At 52.0% G+C, this 16,156-nt stretch overlaps 2 protein-coding genes across 4 annotated transcripts in view; both read right to left on the bottom strand.

Annotated features, from left to right (window-relative positions):
• Positions 1-16,156, bottom strand: part of BNIP3 (BCL2 interacting protein 3) — a 235,040-nt gene that overhangs the window by 136,905 nt on the left and 81,979 nt on the right. The window lies entirely within an intron of this gene.
• STK32C (serine/threonine kinase 32C) overlaps positions 1-16,156 on the bottom strand; it is an 80,101-nt gene that overhangs the window by 25,145 nt on the left and 38,800 nt on the right. The window contains exon 2 of one of the 2 annotated variants that reach the window (XM_061478561.1): positions 11,918-11,973. The exons of the other annotated variant lie outside the window; for it this stretch is intronic. Coding sequence (XP_061334545.1) covers positions 11,918-11,973 — 56 coding nt within the window. The remainder of the gene's footprint in view (positions 1-11,917; positions 11,974-16,156) is intronic. 2 annotated transcript variants of the gene reach the window in all.

The raw sequence follows: 16,156 nt of genomic DNA, 5'->3' as shown, positions 1-16,156 counted from the left end.
ATGCTGCTCACAAAACTTGCTCATTATTTCACAGCCACTTTCCTTGCCCGTGACAGGCTGAGCAGCTTGACCTTTCCTTCTGCCCGTTCTTCCCTGTCTCCCCAATGCCGAGAGCAGTATTTAGCAGAAAGATACAGCAACAGGGACCAAAGAAACTCCAAGAGCAGGTAATGACAGAACAGAATACAGCTGAGCCATGAGAATTAGTCATTTCTGTCTCATCCCCCCAGATCCATCAATCTTGGGCAGAGAATGAAATGAGAAGCAAAGTCATAGAATCATAGGATCAACCAGGTTGGAAAAGACCTTTAAGCTCATCAAGTCCAACTGTTCCCCAGCACTGCCACACATGGCTGAGCCCCGCACCCCTGGCGCAGCACAGCGAGCTCCTCTGAGTCTGCACCAGCATCCCTCTGCTCCTGGCTGAATGAATGCATTGTCAGGGAGCAGCCAGGCAAATAGCAAGCTTCTGAGGAACCGGAGAGAGCAGCAGCAATTTGCCACTTGTTACTGGCACCCTTTGTGCAACAGCTACGTACTCCTGGTTTCCATCAATGCCTCCTAATGCAGTAGGTATTCTATATAACACCCATCCAGTTTTCAGGAAGCTTTTCCCAGCCAGTCAGAGAATGAAAGTACTCATGGAAATACCCGGCATGTTGCAATTGACAATCATGGCTATTTCCTGACCACCAAACTCTGCAGGTGTGCCACACAGAAATGGCACATGAACAGAAATGAGAAGGCGCATAAACCAGCACGGAGGCCTCTGCAGACCCAGGTGGCTGGTGTGCAGCTCAGGGCAGCCAGACAGTGGGCAATGCGGTGGTCATGGAAGCAGGAGACTCCATCCACAATAAGAAATGCACTCCCATGGTCTCCCCAGCCCTCCACACAACCCTTCTGATCCACCTCTAAAGGTCTAGTCCACAACAACCAGCTTTTCCACATCCTCTTTTTGCCCGTCTCCAGAATCCATCAACACAGCTCACAGGGAAACCAGGCAAAGCACTACCTAATTCTGAGCAGACTGGGAAAGAGGGAATGACAAGGGAGAAGGCAGGCAGGAAGACTGAGAGGAATAAAAGCATATCCTGGGCTCATCAGTGGGAAAAAGCCTCCCTGGTAAGCCTGGCTCAGGAGAAGATGCTGTCCGTGGCAGATCTGGCCTCCGTGCAGCACATGACCGGTGCATGGCACAGGTGGCCAGTCTCTGGGAAAGAATGGTGTCAAATCTGTCATAACAATCACTTCTATTGCCAATTGTGTGCCAGTTGCATCAGTTCCTGCTTGTGTTTCTCATGTTCCTTTTATCTTCACTATTAAGACACAGAAAATCTCAATTGCCTTTTCCTGGCTTTGGGGCAGCTCCTGTATCCACTCCAGGAAAACCAGAACAGACCCATACCCAGAACAGCTCTATGGGTACATGTCTGCATTACCATTACATGACTACAATTACCATGAGATTCCCTGCCTGTGGCAGAGGCTGGAATTGAATGAGATTTAAGGCCCCTTCCAACACAAACCAGTCTGGGATACTGGGATTCTATGATTCAGATTTGTTTTACGCAGCGCACAGACACACCAGTAGGAAGTCATGAACTTCAGACTTCTTTAAACCCACAAGAAGAAATACACCATGTGAGGAAAAGGAGAGTCTCCTTCTGCAAACATCACTGAATTATATGAATTATAGAGGAACAAAAGGGGTGCACCCCATAATGCTCCGGATAAACCCAGACAATATTTACTTCAATAAACTATTATAAAAGCTCTTAGAGAACATTTGCTGTATCATGCTGATAGAGTCATTATTTCATAAGAACAAAGGTCACTGTTTCCTATCGTTTATGACGTTAAGTGGCTTGTAATTGGATTGTCCAACCATGAGCATTAACACAACATCCCAAACTCATAAACTGCAGCTTCCAAGGACCTGCAGATGACGCTGACATCCAATGTCGCTTCCATTTGATTGCTGCCAAGTCCTGGATCTGATGCTGAAACACCCCTGCTCCCGGTTCAGTTAGCTAGCTTGAGGGCTGGTGGTTGATGGCTTCTCAGAGCCAAGGAAAGATCAAAAGCTGGTCATATTAAACCACCAAGAAAGTTATAACTAACACTAGCAAAGCAGGGTGCATTGGTTTTACTCTAAACTGAGACTTCTTTCTGTCGGCCATGCAGAGCAGCAGCCGGTGCTGGCTGCCCAGCAGGCATCAAGCCTGGGTAAAGGCACTGCTAGAAGCAAGGCACAGCCCCTTGTGTTGACACAGTTGAACTGTGTCTCTTGAGGGTAATGATAGAACAACAATGATCAGATTTCCCATTATTAATCTGACCGAGTGCCAAAATATTCTGCTCTTTGTCCTCACAGATGGATGAGAGATTACGGAACTCAGTAACACATTTAGGTCAGGTTGCCTGCACCAACCTGCTCTAGTGGAAGGCATCCCTGCCCATGGCAGGGGGCTGGGACTGGATGAGCTTTAAGGTCCATTCAACAAAAGCCAGTTTGGGATTCTGTGGTCCTTGGTTGCCGCAGCACCCAGCCCACGCTGCCCTCTCCTCCTGACACTGCTTTCCTTCAGAGTCCATGGAGTCCTGCAGGACCTGGAGATGCTGCTGCACCATCTCCTCCTCCCCTCAAAGACCTCAGCTCTGTGCCTCATTACCCTGTAATTAGAGTGGCCCTTCTGAACACGAGCACCAGTGCTTGATTTAGAGATATCTGCCACTCAGCAGACAGGGTATGTGAATCCACAGAAAGGTCTCCTTCATCAGAGCCCCTTGAATGAGATTGCATTTGTGAATTAGGGGGGCAGTGTGGGGGACAATTATGTTGTTGGAATATTGGAAAACCTCACATGTAAGAGCCAGGGAGAACCTGAGCAGGGAACAGCTCTTTAGCCTTGATGCACACACGGGAATGCATGTGAGAAAGCATTTCTGCTGACGCAAGCCACAGGAAGCTTTCACTGCAGTGCTGGGCTCGTGGTTCACCTCAGGCCAGTGCTTCTGCCTGCAGACAGAGAGGAGCCCCTGCAGCGATGCTGAGAGCACACATCCCACAAAGCCAGGCACTGCATGTCCATCCATCCACCCATCACAGCTGCCACCGCCTGCTTCTCCATCCCAGTGCCCCGAGCACCAAGGCAGGGCTGGTCAGCTCCGAGGCTCCTCCTGCAGCACCCCTTGTGATGCTTCCCCTGGCATTTACAAGCTGTTGTACAGCCAAAGAGCAGTGATAGCAGAGAATGGAAAACAAAAGTAGTTCTACCTTCAGACCCAGGACACACAGCGTGGGTTCTGTCTGGAAGAAGAGGACCACAAACAAGAGCAAAAGGCCCAACCGAGTGCAGGCAGAGATAACGTGGTAAAGGTAAAGCAGGCAAAGAATACGGCAGAGATGTCCTAGGGGGTCCAGCCTGAGGTTCTGACCTGAGAGCTAGCGTGGGTTAGTCATAGAATCGCAGGATGGTTTGGGTTGAAGGGACCTTAAAGCTCACCCAGTCCCAACCAGAGACACCTTGCACTAGAGCAGCTTGCTCCAAGCCCCGTTCAGCTTGGCCTTGAACATTGCCAGGGATGGGGCAGCCACAACTAAATGTACGTTTGCAATAGTCACAAGTAATTGGAAAACCACCTTGTTTTTAACCATGAGAACACTCTGGGCATTCCATCACAGGGACTTCACCACCACTCTCATTTAGGGGGCTGGAGACAGCCATGGGACTCTGAGGGGTTTTGTGCAGGAGAAGGACGATGCCCCAGTGAAAACTCAGGTTGTGCCTCCGGCTCGCAGGAGAGCTGCACCCTCCGGGGAGCTGTTTTGCCTACGCTGTTTTACTGCTCAGAGCAAACAAGAACTCCATAGTCTTTACACAAACACGTTACGGTGAAGGTGTCTTATGGATTGGCTGTCTCAGTGTCTTCCCACTAACGACCTTCCCCCAAACTGCAGGAGGAAAGGAGCTATGCGCCTGTCCTGGGTGAGTTCAGGGCTGAGAAAGCCCCGAGGAAGGGCTGGGCTTGGGGAAGGCTGGGCTGCCTCAGAGGAACAGTAACTCCTTGACTGCTTTCAGGAATTACGGATCCACAGATCCCAGCTTTGCGGAGCAGAGCAAGCAGAGCAAGCAGATTCTTCAAACAGCAACGACATGGAGAGCAATGGACCTGCTCGAGAGAGTCCAGAGGAGGCCACAGAGAAGAGCAGGCTCCTTAAGGGGAGACCTTAGAGCAGTTCCAGTGCCTAAAGGGGCTCCAGGAAACCTGGAGAAGGGCACATCCACCAGGGCCATGGAACTCAGCACCATTGACACAGCAGCACTGCCTGGCTGCCAACCTCCAGTCTGCAGGGGTTGGGTTAATGCTGCACTTCCAAACACAAACATCCCTTTCCCTTCTCATTTCATGCGAGCTTTTTTAAAAAGAAAAATATATATAAAATTTTATAAACTTAAAAACCATTTTATACTTCCTGTTTGCTTTTTACTTCATTTTGTGCAGTTAAGAGGGAGTAATGGAAGGAAAAACACAGGAAAAGCCCCAAAACAGCTCTTCTGGAAGTAGATACCAGGGGCAGGCAGTATGCCACCCCAGGGGTCAACAAAATCAAAGAATGAGAGCAATACAGGGGAAAGGAAATGGGCAAGAGGATCACCCAGCACCCCTTGTTCTTCCCCCTTCACACTCACCACCATCACAACTCCTAGTGACAGTTTAGCATGCCCCAACTACAACACACCGATAGCGCTGGCACGTCCCGAGGTGTCACCACTGGAGCTGTGACAATTTCAATCACTGCATCCCGTGGGGACGCTGGGACCGGAGCTGTGTCCATGCACTGCCTGCCCCGCTGCGGGGTGGAACTGGGATGTCACAGCCAGACCTGCTCCCCCCTGCAGCCCAGGGCTCCGGCGCTCCCGAGGAGCACGATCACCGCAGGAGGGATCCAGCTGCCGGCCGTGCTCGTGGCTTCATGAATCAAACATCAGAGTCTGCTTTCCCAACAAAACAGTGCTATCGGTTTCTTTTCCTCACACTCACCCCTATGGACCTGTAGCAGCGTTGGCTGCTTTCAGCCAGATCTTACAGAGGGATGGACATCCCAGAGGTGCACGAGTTCCGCTTGTGAAAGTCAATCAGACAACACAAAAAACAAAGATCCAGAAGGAGGGAAAGGCTCCACCATTAATTACACTGCATTATTAGACACCAGGGAGTCCCCATGGATCCATCACACCAAATCAGGCTCCACTGCTACGCATGAGTTAGTTGAGACAAGCTTTGTTCTGGCAACGGGACACAAGATCCTCTTGGTGCTGGTGCACTTTGAGAGCAAAAAGATGACTTGACGAGAGAAAACAACAGAGCTTCAAGAGGAGTACAGCGGCACTGTGCCCAACAGCTCTGTGAGCACAAGGCAGAGCATGTCTACAAAGTGTGTGGGAGCCACCAAATGAAAACATCTTCTGGGCTGTTTTGTAGTAGATGAAGGAGAGAGGCTGGTTCCTAGAACCCCAGCCTGGTTGGTGTTGGAAGGGACCTCAAAGCTCCTCCAGCTCCAACCCCTGCCACGGGCAGGGACCCCTTCCACTAGAGCAGCTTGCTCCAAGCCCCTGTGTCCAACCTGGCCTTGAGCACTGCCAGGGATGGGGCAGCCACAGCTTCTCTGGGCACCCTGTGCCAGCGCCTCAGCACCCTCACAGGGAAGAGCTTTTGCCTAAGAGCTCATCTCAGTCTCCCCTCCGGCAGGTTAAAGCCATTCCCCTTGGCCTGTCCCTACATCCCTTGTCCCAAGCCCCTCTCCAGCTTTCCTGCAGCCCCTTCAGGCACTGGAGCTGCTCTCAGGTCTCCCCTCCAGGAGCCTTCTCTTCTCCAGGCTGCCCCAGCCCAGCTCTCAGCCAGCTGTTACCCCTGGCTGTGCATTAAGCCCTGCCCCGCACTCCTCAATTCCCATGGCACAAGCAGCGAGCTCTGCCTGTCCCCACGGCTCAGGAGGGGGAAGGAGCTGGGTGAGCAGGGCCGCGTGCTCGTGACTCCAGAGGTGTCACAGTGCTCAGAACAGCATCCGTGCCCTGCGGGGAGGCTTCAGCAGAGCACGCAGGAGATTCCCCCGACACGAGATGCGGTGAATCAGGGGCCAGGCTGCGCGAGCTCAGGGCTTGGGAATAAGCAGCACGTTGAAATGCCGCAGCTCGCAGCCAGGCTCCCGCTTCCTCCAAGCTCCTGACGACTGGGAACCAGCAGGCTCCATGACTCAGGAGGGACAGAGCCCGCTGAGCAACACAGCGAGAGCCTGCGTAGTGAGCGGGGGAGCCGGGGACACAGAGCAAAGCCACCCCCTCAGCACACAGCTCCTGGGTGCTGCCACGGGTGCGTGCCCCTCCGCAGCCTCCCCTTGTGCCTCCCCATCGCCCCGCTGGGCTCCGCGCCATGTCCCACCCGTGCACGGAGACCTGCAGGGCCGGCCGCAGGCCAGCAGTGGGGTTTGGGCGGAGGAAGGCGCTTCCACCCTCCGCTCCCACGCTGCTTTACTGTCCGCAGCCTCCAGCTGCTGGAGTGCGTCTCACCTCCCACCCCACAGCGTGACTCATCCACAGGGAATGACAAAGCCCCCGGCAGTCTCTAATGCACATGTTAATAAGGCACTGGGTATATAATTGTAACGGAGGTGGGCAGCTTTTTACTATAAATCACTGCCTCATGAAGCCTGATCCTGCAGCAACCCCAAACAGGTCCCTGCGGGGGTGCGCAGCGTCGTGTCCCAAGGCTCCCTCCACCTGAAGTCACCGCTCACACCGCCGCTCGAGATCATTCAGCAGCGTCTTGTGCTCTGTAGCTGCACTGCTGCTGCCCCCAGCCCAGGCCCTGCACAGGGAAGCGCTGCTGGACCACACCATCACCTCAGCTTGTCGTTCTCTGCCATTCCCTCCCATGGCTTTTCCCAGTGACAGCTTAGCAACACCCAGGGAAGGAAGAACATCAGCAAACAGTACCCAGGAGGTTGTATCGGAGGGAGCATCACCCTCCCTGTGCTCTGCGCTTCCGCACGCACCCGCTGGCAGAGAAGGGTTTGGGCAGGTGCCCTCCCCAGCCAGGGAGCTGCTCCCGTGCCTCACGCTACGGTGAAACACGTCCTCCACATCACCACTGCCTGTTACCGCATCCCACAGAGCGCCCCGTGCAGCTCTGGGAGCCACGCAGGGTGGTGCAAGGCCTTTCCCTCATCCAGGCTGGGGCCACATCCTGGAACCTCACCAGGCAGGGCTGGGCGGTCAAACAGCAGAGACTGCAGACCTGTGGGCACCCCTCGCCTGGCTGCCCCCTCCCAGCTGCCCACAGTGCTCTTGGAAAAGCAAACCCATGCTCACCTCTGGAGCCTCCTGACCTCAGTGCAGGTCCTTCTGCTGCCACCCGAACCAGCGTCGGGGCTGGCAGCAGCGTGTGAAGGAGTGACAGGGCCCATGTCCAGGGAGGATGCGTCTGGGGACCCTGCCTGTGCTCTGTCAGACCCTCGACCTCACACGGGCTCCAGCTCAGCAATGGAAAACACAGGGCAGAAAATACCTCTGATATCAAAGGATTACGTGTCTGGCCTTTCTTTTCGGAGAAAAATTCAACATTTATAAAGCTGGGAAAAAGGCTCAAGTTGTGCTATCAGAGAGGGGCTCTGCTGAGACCGGACTTCAAGGGAATTGTATTTGCAGTGTATGTGCCGGGCGGGCATGTCTGACCTTTACAGAATGGATTAAGGCTTTCAGCACCCAGCCTGGGCTGTGTGAGCGACTCAGGCAGCACACCCAGACATCACAGTGCTTGTGCAGAGCAAACCCAGACAAGCACGAGATAGGGAAGGGTCAGGAGGATCTGCCCCAGGAGCAGGGACCCCCCTGCACCCCGAGCAGGGACAGCTCCACTGCCTGCCATGATGAGATGAGCTGAGATGAGATGAGATGAGATGAGATGAGATGAGATGAGATGAGATGAGATGAGATGAGATGAGCTGACTGCAGCCCTGCCCTGGGCAGCCTGTTCCAATGCCTGAGCACCCTCTGGGGCAGGAATTGTTCCTCAGCTCCATCTAAACCTGCCCTGGTGCAGCTTGAGGCCGTTTCCTCTTGTCCCATCCCTTGTTCCTTGGGAGCAGAGCCCAGCCCCTCCTGGCTCCATCCTCCTGTCAGGCACTTGTAGGGAGCCATCAGGTCCCCCCTGAGCCTTCTCTTCTCCAGACTGAACCCCCCAGGTCCCTCAGCCCTTCCCCATCACACTTGTGCTCCAGTCAATACCTGACTACCATAAAACCCTCTTTGGTTGCCTTGAACCTCCCCAGGTCCTACTAAAACTTCACAAATTACTTAAAATAAAGAAAAAAAAGACAAAGATGTTACTGAAAGCAACACACACACACACACACACACACACACCTAGCCCCTAGGCACTGCCCGCATGGGCCCACCCACCCTGAGACATGTTTGTTTGCTCTGGAAAACACCACGTTGCTGCTCATTCCAACCCCCATTCACTGGCTTAATCCCCTATTTCCAACAGTATAAACCACTTCACAGCACTGAAGTGGAAATAATGAGTTCCCATAACCTTATCCAGTTCTTTACCCCTTGGAATAGGTGACAGTGGCTGATTTGAGGGAGAATCAGAAGGAAACCCAAGTGGGAGGAGGATTACGGGAGCGAACACGCTTGGGCTGCCTCCTGGTTCAAATGGAGGAAGACTGCAGCCAGGAGAGCTCAATTTTTAGGAAGGGAGATGTCAGGATTCTTGCAATGCAATCAATGCCTTCCAGGATTCCCAGGTCTCACCATGTCTCTCGTGAAGCATAATGCAGCTCGGAGTGGTTCCCGTTACACAAATTGCATCACATTCTGGAACCCATGTTCTAGGGACAGGCCAAGGGGAATGGCTTGAACCTGCCCGAGGGGAGACTGAGATGAGCTCTTAGGCAGAAGCTCTTCCCTGTGAGGGTGCTGAGGCGCTGGCACAGGGTGCCCAGAGAAGCTGTGGCTGCCCCATCCCTGGCAGTGTTCAAGGCCAGGTTGGACACAGGGGCTTGGAGCAAGCTGCTCCAGTGGAAGGGGTCCCTGCCCATGGCAGGGGTTGGAGCTGGGGGAGCTTTAAGGTCCCTTCCAACACAAACCAAGCTGGGATTCTATGAACCCTCTCTTGGCTGCTGCTCCTTGGGTAACAGCAACAGAACAGCGACAGCCTCAGTAACTGCTGCTGCTTGAAAAGGAGTCTGTGCCACAGGACAAATGTAATGCTCCTATGAAAATACTGAAAATCAAATAACATTACCTCTAATATGGATGGAAAATATTACCCATTTGCCCATTTGAGTAAACATGGAATTAAACATGACGTTCATTTGATTAATAGTATCTTCAAGTTGATTAAACCCATCTCTAGGAAACAGAAATGGGTTTGGTTTTGCAGACCTGCAAGAGCCACAGCTCCAGGCTCCCCGGCCTCTTCAAAAGCAATTCCTGAGTTCCTGTTTCCTTCCTTTGGTAGGGTTCCTGTGCTCAGGAACACACAGCCTGTCCTGAGGGGAAAGCAAATGCCTTGCCCAAAGCTACCCAGCAGTGTTGGTGCTGCCTCCCATCACCACGAGATCACACAGCACACCAGACTTCCCAGGTCACTCACTGCGCAGTGAGACCTGCATCCCCGCTTTGAGATGGACTGGATAGCGGCTCCTCAACTCCTTCCTCACTGTGGGCAGATGGTGCTTGAATCAACCAAAGCAACCAAATCACTCATACATTTCAAACCCCAGTTTCCAGGTAGGAAGATCTACATTTTCTGTAATTAAATGCGAGTTGTAAATGACTTTGTAAATGCAAAAAGCTTTTCTTAGCATCAAAGGAAATTTAGCATATTGACATAATTATCCAGAAAGATGACAGATGAATCACTGCAGCATTTTGTTGAAAGTGTATATACAATTCTGATGCCTGATAGACTGCTATGTGCCAGACTTAACCTTTCTTTAGCATAAACAGAGAAGGAAGCAGCCATGAGGAGCAGCTCTCTTCAAAGCCAAAAAGGCCCTGCCCTGGGACAGGAATATCTTTTTCCCCATTTCATGTTCTGAGCAGAATTAATTTTCCATCCCCAAGTGCTGCTGCTCAACAGAATAAATCCTCTTTGGCAAGTTTACATTCAGAACTATGAGTATTCTCATATGAGCTCCCAAAATACTGTTGGCTGCTATTCTGTAGCGAGGTTTTGGTTTAGGTTTTGGTCCTCAATGATGAGCAGAAGTCACAAAACCCTGAGAGCTCCTATCCTGGCCAGGGCTGTCTGGGGAGACCTTCCTCTGCTGTTTGCCTTTTATCTTTACAGCACTACCCTAAGGAAGGGTCTGAGCTTGTATTTAACCATTCTGCATCATCTGTTATAACCTCAGGAACCCCACAGAGCTCTGCTGCCAGCTTTTGCCTTTTCTTCCTCGAGACATGGCTGCAAACACGGGTGACTGCTCAAACCCTGCTCCTCGAGGCTTGCACACTGCCCAGCGTTCCATGTTCACCAGCCGTGGCAGCCCCACATGGACTCACAACAAAGCCAGGCAGGAATTAGCATGGGAGAGTGCCCCAAGCACATCAGAACAGTGTGAAAGATACCTCGGTGCTCGGCAGTTAGCTGAGGCTGTGACAGAACATCTCCACCAGCAAGCAGTGCTAAGGACAGCGCTGTGACTAACAGTGTCCACTCGCTCGACTCTGAAAGCTGGACTCTACCTCATCAACACTGCGGCTGGATTGTGTGCTGGCGCTGTTCCTCACGACTGATGCCACGTCTGAAGTATCTAAAACGAGGATTTCAGAGCTTCTGCCTAAGAGCTCATCTCAGTCTCCCCTCGGGCAGGTTCAAGCCATTCCCCTTGGCCTGTCCCTACATCCCTTGTCCCAAGCCCCTCTCCAGCTTTCCTGCAGCCCCTTCAGGCACTGGAGCTGCTCTCAGGTCTCCCCTTCAGGAGCCTTCTCTTCTCCAGGCTGCCCCAGCCCAGCTCTCTCAGCCTGGCTCCAGAGCAGAGGTGATTTCAGAACAAAATGATCTCCGACTTACGCAGTGAAACCTCCAGCTGAAGCGTTTTCACCCCCCTCACTCGCTGTTCCTGCCGACCCAGCACATCACATCCCAGGTGAAACACAATCTCCACAAGAAAACTACAGAACAGCACCGGGGCAGTGAAGTCGCACACACGTGCAAGAACACAGCACATGCACACGCACGCACTGGACTTGGTGCTTGCAGTGCACGCAAATGGTGTAAAATGCCACGACAGAAGCAGCAAAGAGCTATTGACACAGGACCGAGTAAGAGCCACTGAAAAAGCGTGTAAGAGAGGCCTAGAGCTAGGAAACTGAGCAGTAACAGATTTCCAGAGCTCTCCAGCTTTTTGATCATCACCTCCCACCTTCTCCCACATGCTTGGCAAAAAACCCTTGTTAAAAATAAACAACAAAACCTCTCAGCATAACTCATTTCTGATGGGGAAAACAGCCCAGGGCTTCAGAGAGCCCTCCAGACCCCATCGTGCCAGCTCAGTCCCTCACCCAGCACAACTCCCTACGCCCTCCTGACTTACTGGCCCCCCTCACAAGCCATCAGCCCTCCCAGGAAGCAGAGAACACGATGAGTGTGTGCTGTGAAATGGCCCCAGTTGTGCTGTAGTTCCAAATACACCTGTTTCACCAAGATGCCAAGAAATAAAGTAATGCCAAACGGCAGCAAGGTGTTTCCTGAACACATTCTTCCTGTGTTTGCTGAGCAGTCATGATACAGCAATGAAAGTGGCCTATTTCAGCACCGTTCCTGTGGCAGCAAGTATGCAACAGCAGACATCTGATACAACATACAAGCAAACCGAGGACCGAGGGTCCAAGCCTACCTTGCCAAAGCTTCCCTTCCCAATCGCCCGGAGAATCTGGAAGTGGTCAAAGTTCACTACAAGGAAAAGAAAAAAGAATTGACATTTGTAAATGCTTTAGTGCAAAGAGCTTACATTCAGAAAGAAGACAAGGAGACAATCGAAGAGCGTTGGTCAACCTTCAAGTCACCGCCTCCTGGGGAAGGTGATGGCCAGCAGTCGGTTTGCTTTCAAATCTCGTTACCTGCTTGTAGTAGCTAGAAAAGGGGTTGAACTGGATTACTAAAGAACTGGTTTAGCACAAGTTAAAATGCAGCTTTGGCCTGTGTTGATACAGGAGGAGTCCCACAGATATGCCATAAGCACATGAGCCAACTCACAGCATGGCCGAGAGCAGAACACAAGCGCCCGGATCCATACAGCTTCACACTCAACATCCCAGGGGTTTGGCACTGGGGCATTCCAAAGGATAACACTTAGAGGATGACAAGACAATTAGCAATGACAAGAGAGGTCGGTGCAGCGATAACCCTTCAGTTAGTGCCGTGATCAGCCGCGCTGCAAATGAAATTACTTTTGCTAAACTATTGCTGTGATCTAATCTAACCTCAGTCTTCTGTAAACAAAAAAGATATAACCATAGAACTCCAGCCTGGTTTGTGTTGGAAGGGACCTCAAAGCTCCGCCAGTCCCAACCCCTGCCACGGGCAGGGACCCCTTCCACTAGAGCAGCTTGCTCCAAGCCCCTGTGTCCAACCTGGCCTTGAGCACTGCCAGGGATGGGGCAGCCACAGCTTCTCTGGGCACCCTGTGCCAGCGCCTCAGCACCCTCACAGGAAAAATGCAGGTCTGTTTATACCACTAATGGAATAACCCTCATTGCCACACAGGGAGTGCCTCACAGACAAACAAACAAACAAACACTCCCACAAAAGCCGGGGTACCGGACACACCATTACCCCCTCTTTACAAATTGCCTCTTTCTGTCTCAATTCCTTGATGCCCTCAGAGCTCAGGAAGCTGCACGCTGCAAACAGAGCCCATGGCACACATTGCACTCTGGGGCTGGCTGCAGCACAAGCACTGCGCTCCCAAAGAGGCCAGAGGTGCTGAGGAGGAGCTCCCCAGCGGCCTGAGCTGCACCCTCCTCATCCTTGGCATTCCCACCACAAGATCCTGACATGCAAGGGGACCCTCAGCATTTCCTCCCCAGAAGGCTGGATGAAGAGAAATGCGGGGCACGGGTTTGGGGACCTGCAGCAAGAACGAAGCATGAGGTGCTCAACAGCGAGCACTGAACCCGTGTCTGACTGGCAGCGGAGACCAGGATCACACAGGAAGAGCGGGAGCAAAGAATTCACCATAAATATTCCGAATCCCACTCGCAGATCTTAAATAAATGCACATCTGTCATCTCTGAGGATGAATCAAAAGCTCACGCATGCCCGTGGAGTTCCTATTACCCTTTTGTGCTAGGCTGATATCCAAAATATTGTTATTGTCGCTTTTGTGGGACATTTTCTGCAGGAGAACTCAGAAAACTTTGCCAAATTAATTGAAAACAGAGTCTGGGCCAGCTCTTACCACATATCTGCCTGCGCTCCCAGCCCACTCCACACTCCACAAGTGATGCTGAAGGGCAGATGCACCATCTCCTCCTCAACGATGCTGCAGGAGACTCCATGAAAGATTCATTAGAGAACCCAATGCCGCCCCATCCTGACAGCCCCTGTGCCTCCAAAGGGCTCAGCTACATGGGTGGTGTCATCTCCTTATCACACCCCTTCTTTCCCTCTGCTCCTTTCTACTCTGCTCTGGTGAGACCCCACTGGCAGCACTGTGCCTAGTTCTGGTGTCCTCAGCACAAGAGGGACGTGGAGCTGTTGGAGTGAGGCCAGAGGAGGCCATGGAGATGCTGCGAGGGCTGGAGCAGCTCTGCTCTGGAGCCAGGCTGAGAGAGCTGGGCTGGGGCAGCCTGGAGAAGAGAAGGCTCCTGAAGGGGAGACCTGAGAGCAGCTCCAGTGCCTGAAGGGGCTGCAGGAAAGCTGGAGAGGGGCTTGGGACAAGGGATGTAGGGACAGGCCAAGGGGAATGGCTTTAACCTGCCCGAGGGGAGACTGAGATGAGCTCTTAGGCAGAAGCTCTTCCCTGGGAGGGTGCTGAGGCGCTGGCACAGGGTGCCCAGAGAAGCTGTGGCTGCCCCATCCCTGGCAGTGCTCAAGGCCAGGTTGGACACAGGGGCTTGGAAATTTAAGGTCCTTTCCAACCCAAACCATTCTATGATTTTACTGAGGTTTTTCCCTACCACCCCTCTTAGGGAGCCTGTAGTGACTGCAGCAATGCAAAGCTGCGACTGCATCGTGCTCATATTCTCTCTCAGATCCAAACTGCTCTCACACAACACACAACGCTGAAGCATCTGGGGCAACAGATCCAGGCTTCTTCACGTGCTAACAAATCAATTAACTGAGCTTCTGTCACTCAGAACCACTCAAAGAGGAAACCCAGCACAGTGACAGCGCTCTCTTGGCAGTGAAACCCTTGGGAGCACTCATGCTCTGTGATCACTCTGGGAGGACGGCTCCTGACAGTTCCTCAGTACAATGTTTGGAATATTGTGTAAAAAAAGCACTGCCACTAAGAAAACAAACCCCAAAGTGTCATTGCCATGTCTCCATGGCTACGACTGCTCTAGAAAGCACGCTCCAGGCAGCAGGCAAGAAATCCAGATACGAAAAGTCACCTTGAACCTGTCAGTGAAGATGTCACTTCCAGCAAGTTAAATCCAGGGTTCTGCCCTTTGAGGCTCAGCTGGTGTCAGAAACAGGCACTGGCTGCTTTCAGTTTCATTATTTTCTTCAGGAACGAGTGAGCAATCCCATTAAAGCAGCAAACCTCAGCACTTGGGGAAGTTGATCACAGCAGCAGCACGTTGCTCTTGTGTTCGGCACGCTGGATTTCTACGGATGACAACGTACCACTACAGAATACGTGATGATCACAGAGACAGGAACCTGAACGTGCCTGGAACAGCTACTTGTGATCTGAGGCCGCGCTCCCTGCGAGCTGACAGGACAAAGCTGCCCTTCACCCGCTGCTGCAAGAGCTGATGATGTGGGGGTGGCTGGTCCTGAGGCACCCCTGGAGGACTCATGACACTCACTGCCAGTGAATAGAAGATGAGGCAGCCAAGGCCCCAAGCCTGCCAGGGTTTAAGAGGCATTTGGACAATGGCCTTAATAACATGCTTTAACTTGGTCAGCCCTGAAGGACTGGATGACCATTGGAGGTCTCTTCTAACTCCAACTGAAATATTCTGTTCTATTCTGTTCTGTTCTACTTTGCTTCTATCCTACTCTACCTTACCTTATCTTAGTCTAGTCTATTCTGTTCTATTCTGTTACTATTCTATTCTATTCCTATTCCACCCTATACTTAGTGACATGGTTTAGTGGGGCCTTGGCAGCCCCAGGGCAACAGCTGGACTTGACCTTACAGGTCTTTTTCAACCTGGCTGATTCTGTGATCCTATCCTATCCTATCCTAAGCCCACCTGCAATGTGCGGACAAAAGGGATTGTGGCACCACAGCAAAGGACGTCGACTTCTTGGTCACATCCCAACCCGATGCCGATGCCATGTGCTGTGTGTGCCCGATGGGTACTTCGCTAGCTCCTTGTGACAAAACTACACTAATGACTCCTACTGACTCCTTTAACGCTTGTTATCAATATGGCACCTCTGCAGGTAAGTGGGGCTGCTGGACATACAATGGTATTTGCCATGAGAGAAACATGCCTCTTCCTGACTCTCCCCGGTACCAAGTGACCAGCCATGAACCACAAAAAGAGATGAACACCATGACCTGGATTTGCTCAGTTTGGCATGTTCTTGTCCTCCATCTCCAGCACTGCATGACAAGCAGGGGCATGCAGGACCTCAGCGAACCTCACGCAGCCCAGTCCAGCCCACTTCACAAGAGAGGACCAGGTGCTGCACTGCATCCCTGTAATTAAGACGTCATTGTAGTCACAAAATGTACTCTGTGATAAAGCTTCCATTCTCCAGTGAAATAAAGGGAATGAAGAACATGTTTCTCTGCAAAAATTCCTTCTGCAGAAGGACGCCTCAACGTGAGATGCAAAAAAATGAAGGGTTTGTCTTTATTATCTCAAATTTGTGAGTGTTTTCATTATTTTTGCTGTTTATTCTACATTTCTATGCAAGCTACCTAAAAGTATGGCAAGACGAAAGTACCATG

Source organism: Pezoporus flaviventris, unplaced genomic scaffold (genome assembly GCF_033815535.1).
Source record: "Pezoporus flaviventris isolate CSIRO_AGI_PZ_B2104156 unplaced genomic scaffold, CSIRO_AGI_Pfla_v1 ptg000129l, whole genome shotgun sequence".
NCBI lineage: Eukaryota > Metazoa > Chordata > Aves > Psittaciformes > Psittacidae > Pezoporus > Pezoporus flaviventris.
This window is presented reverse-complemented; position numbering and strand designations above follow the sequence as displayed.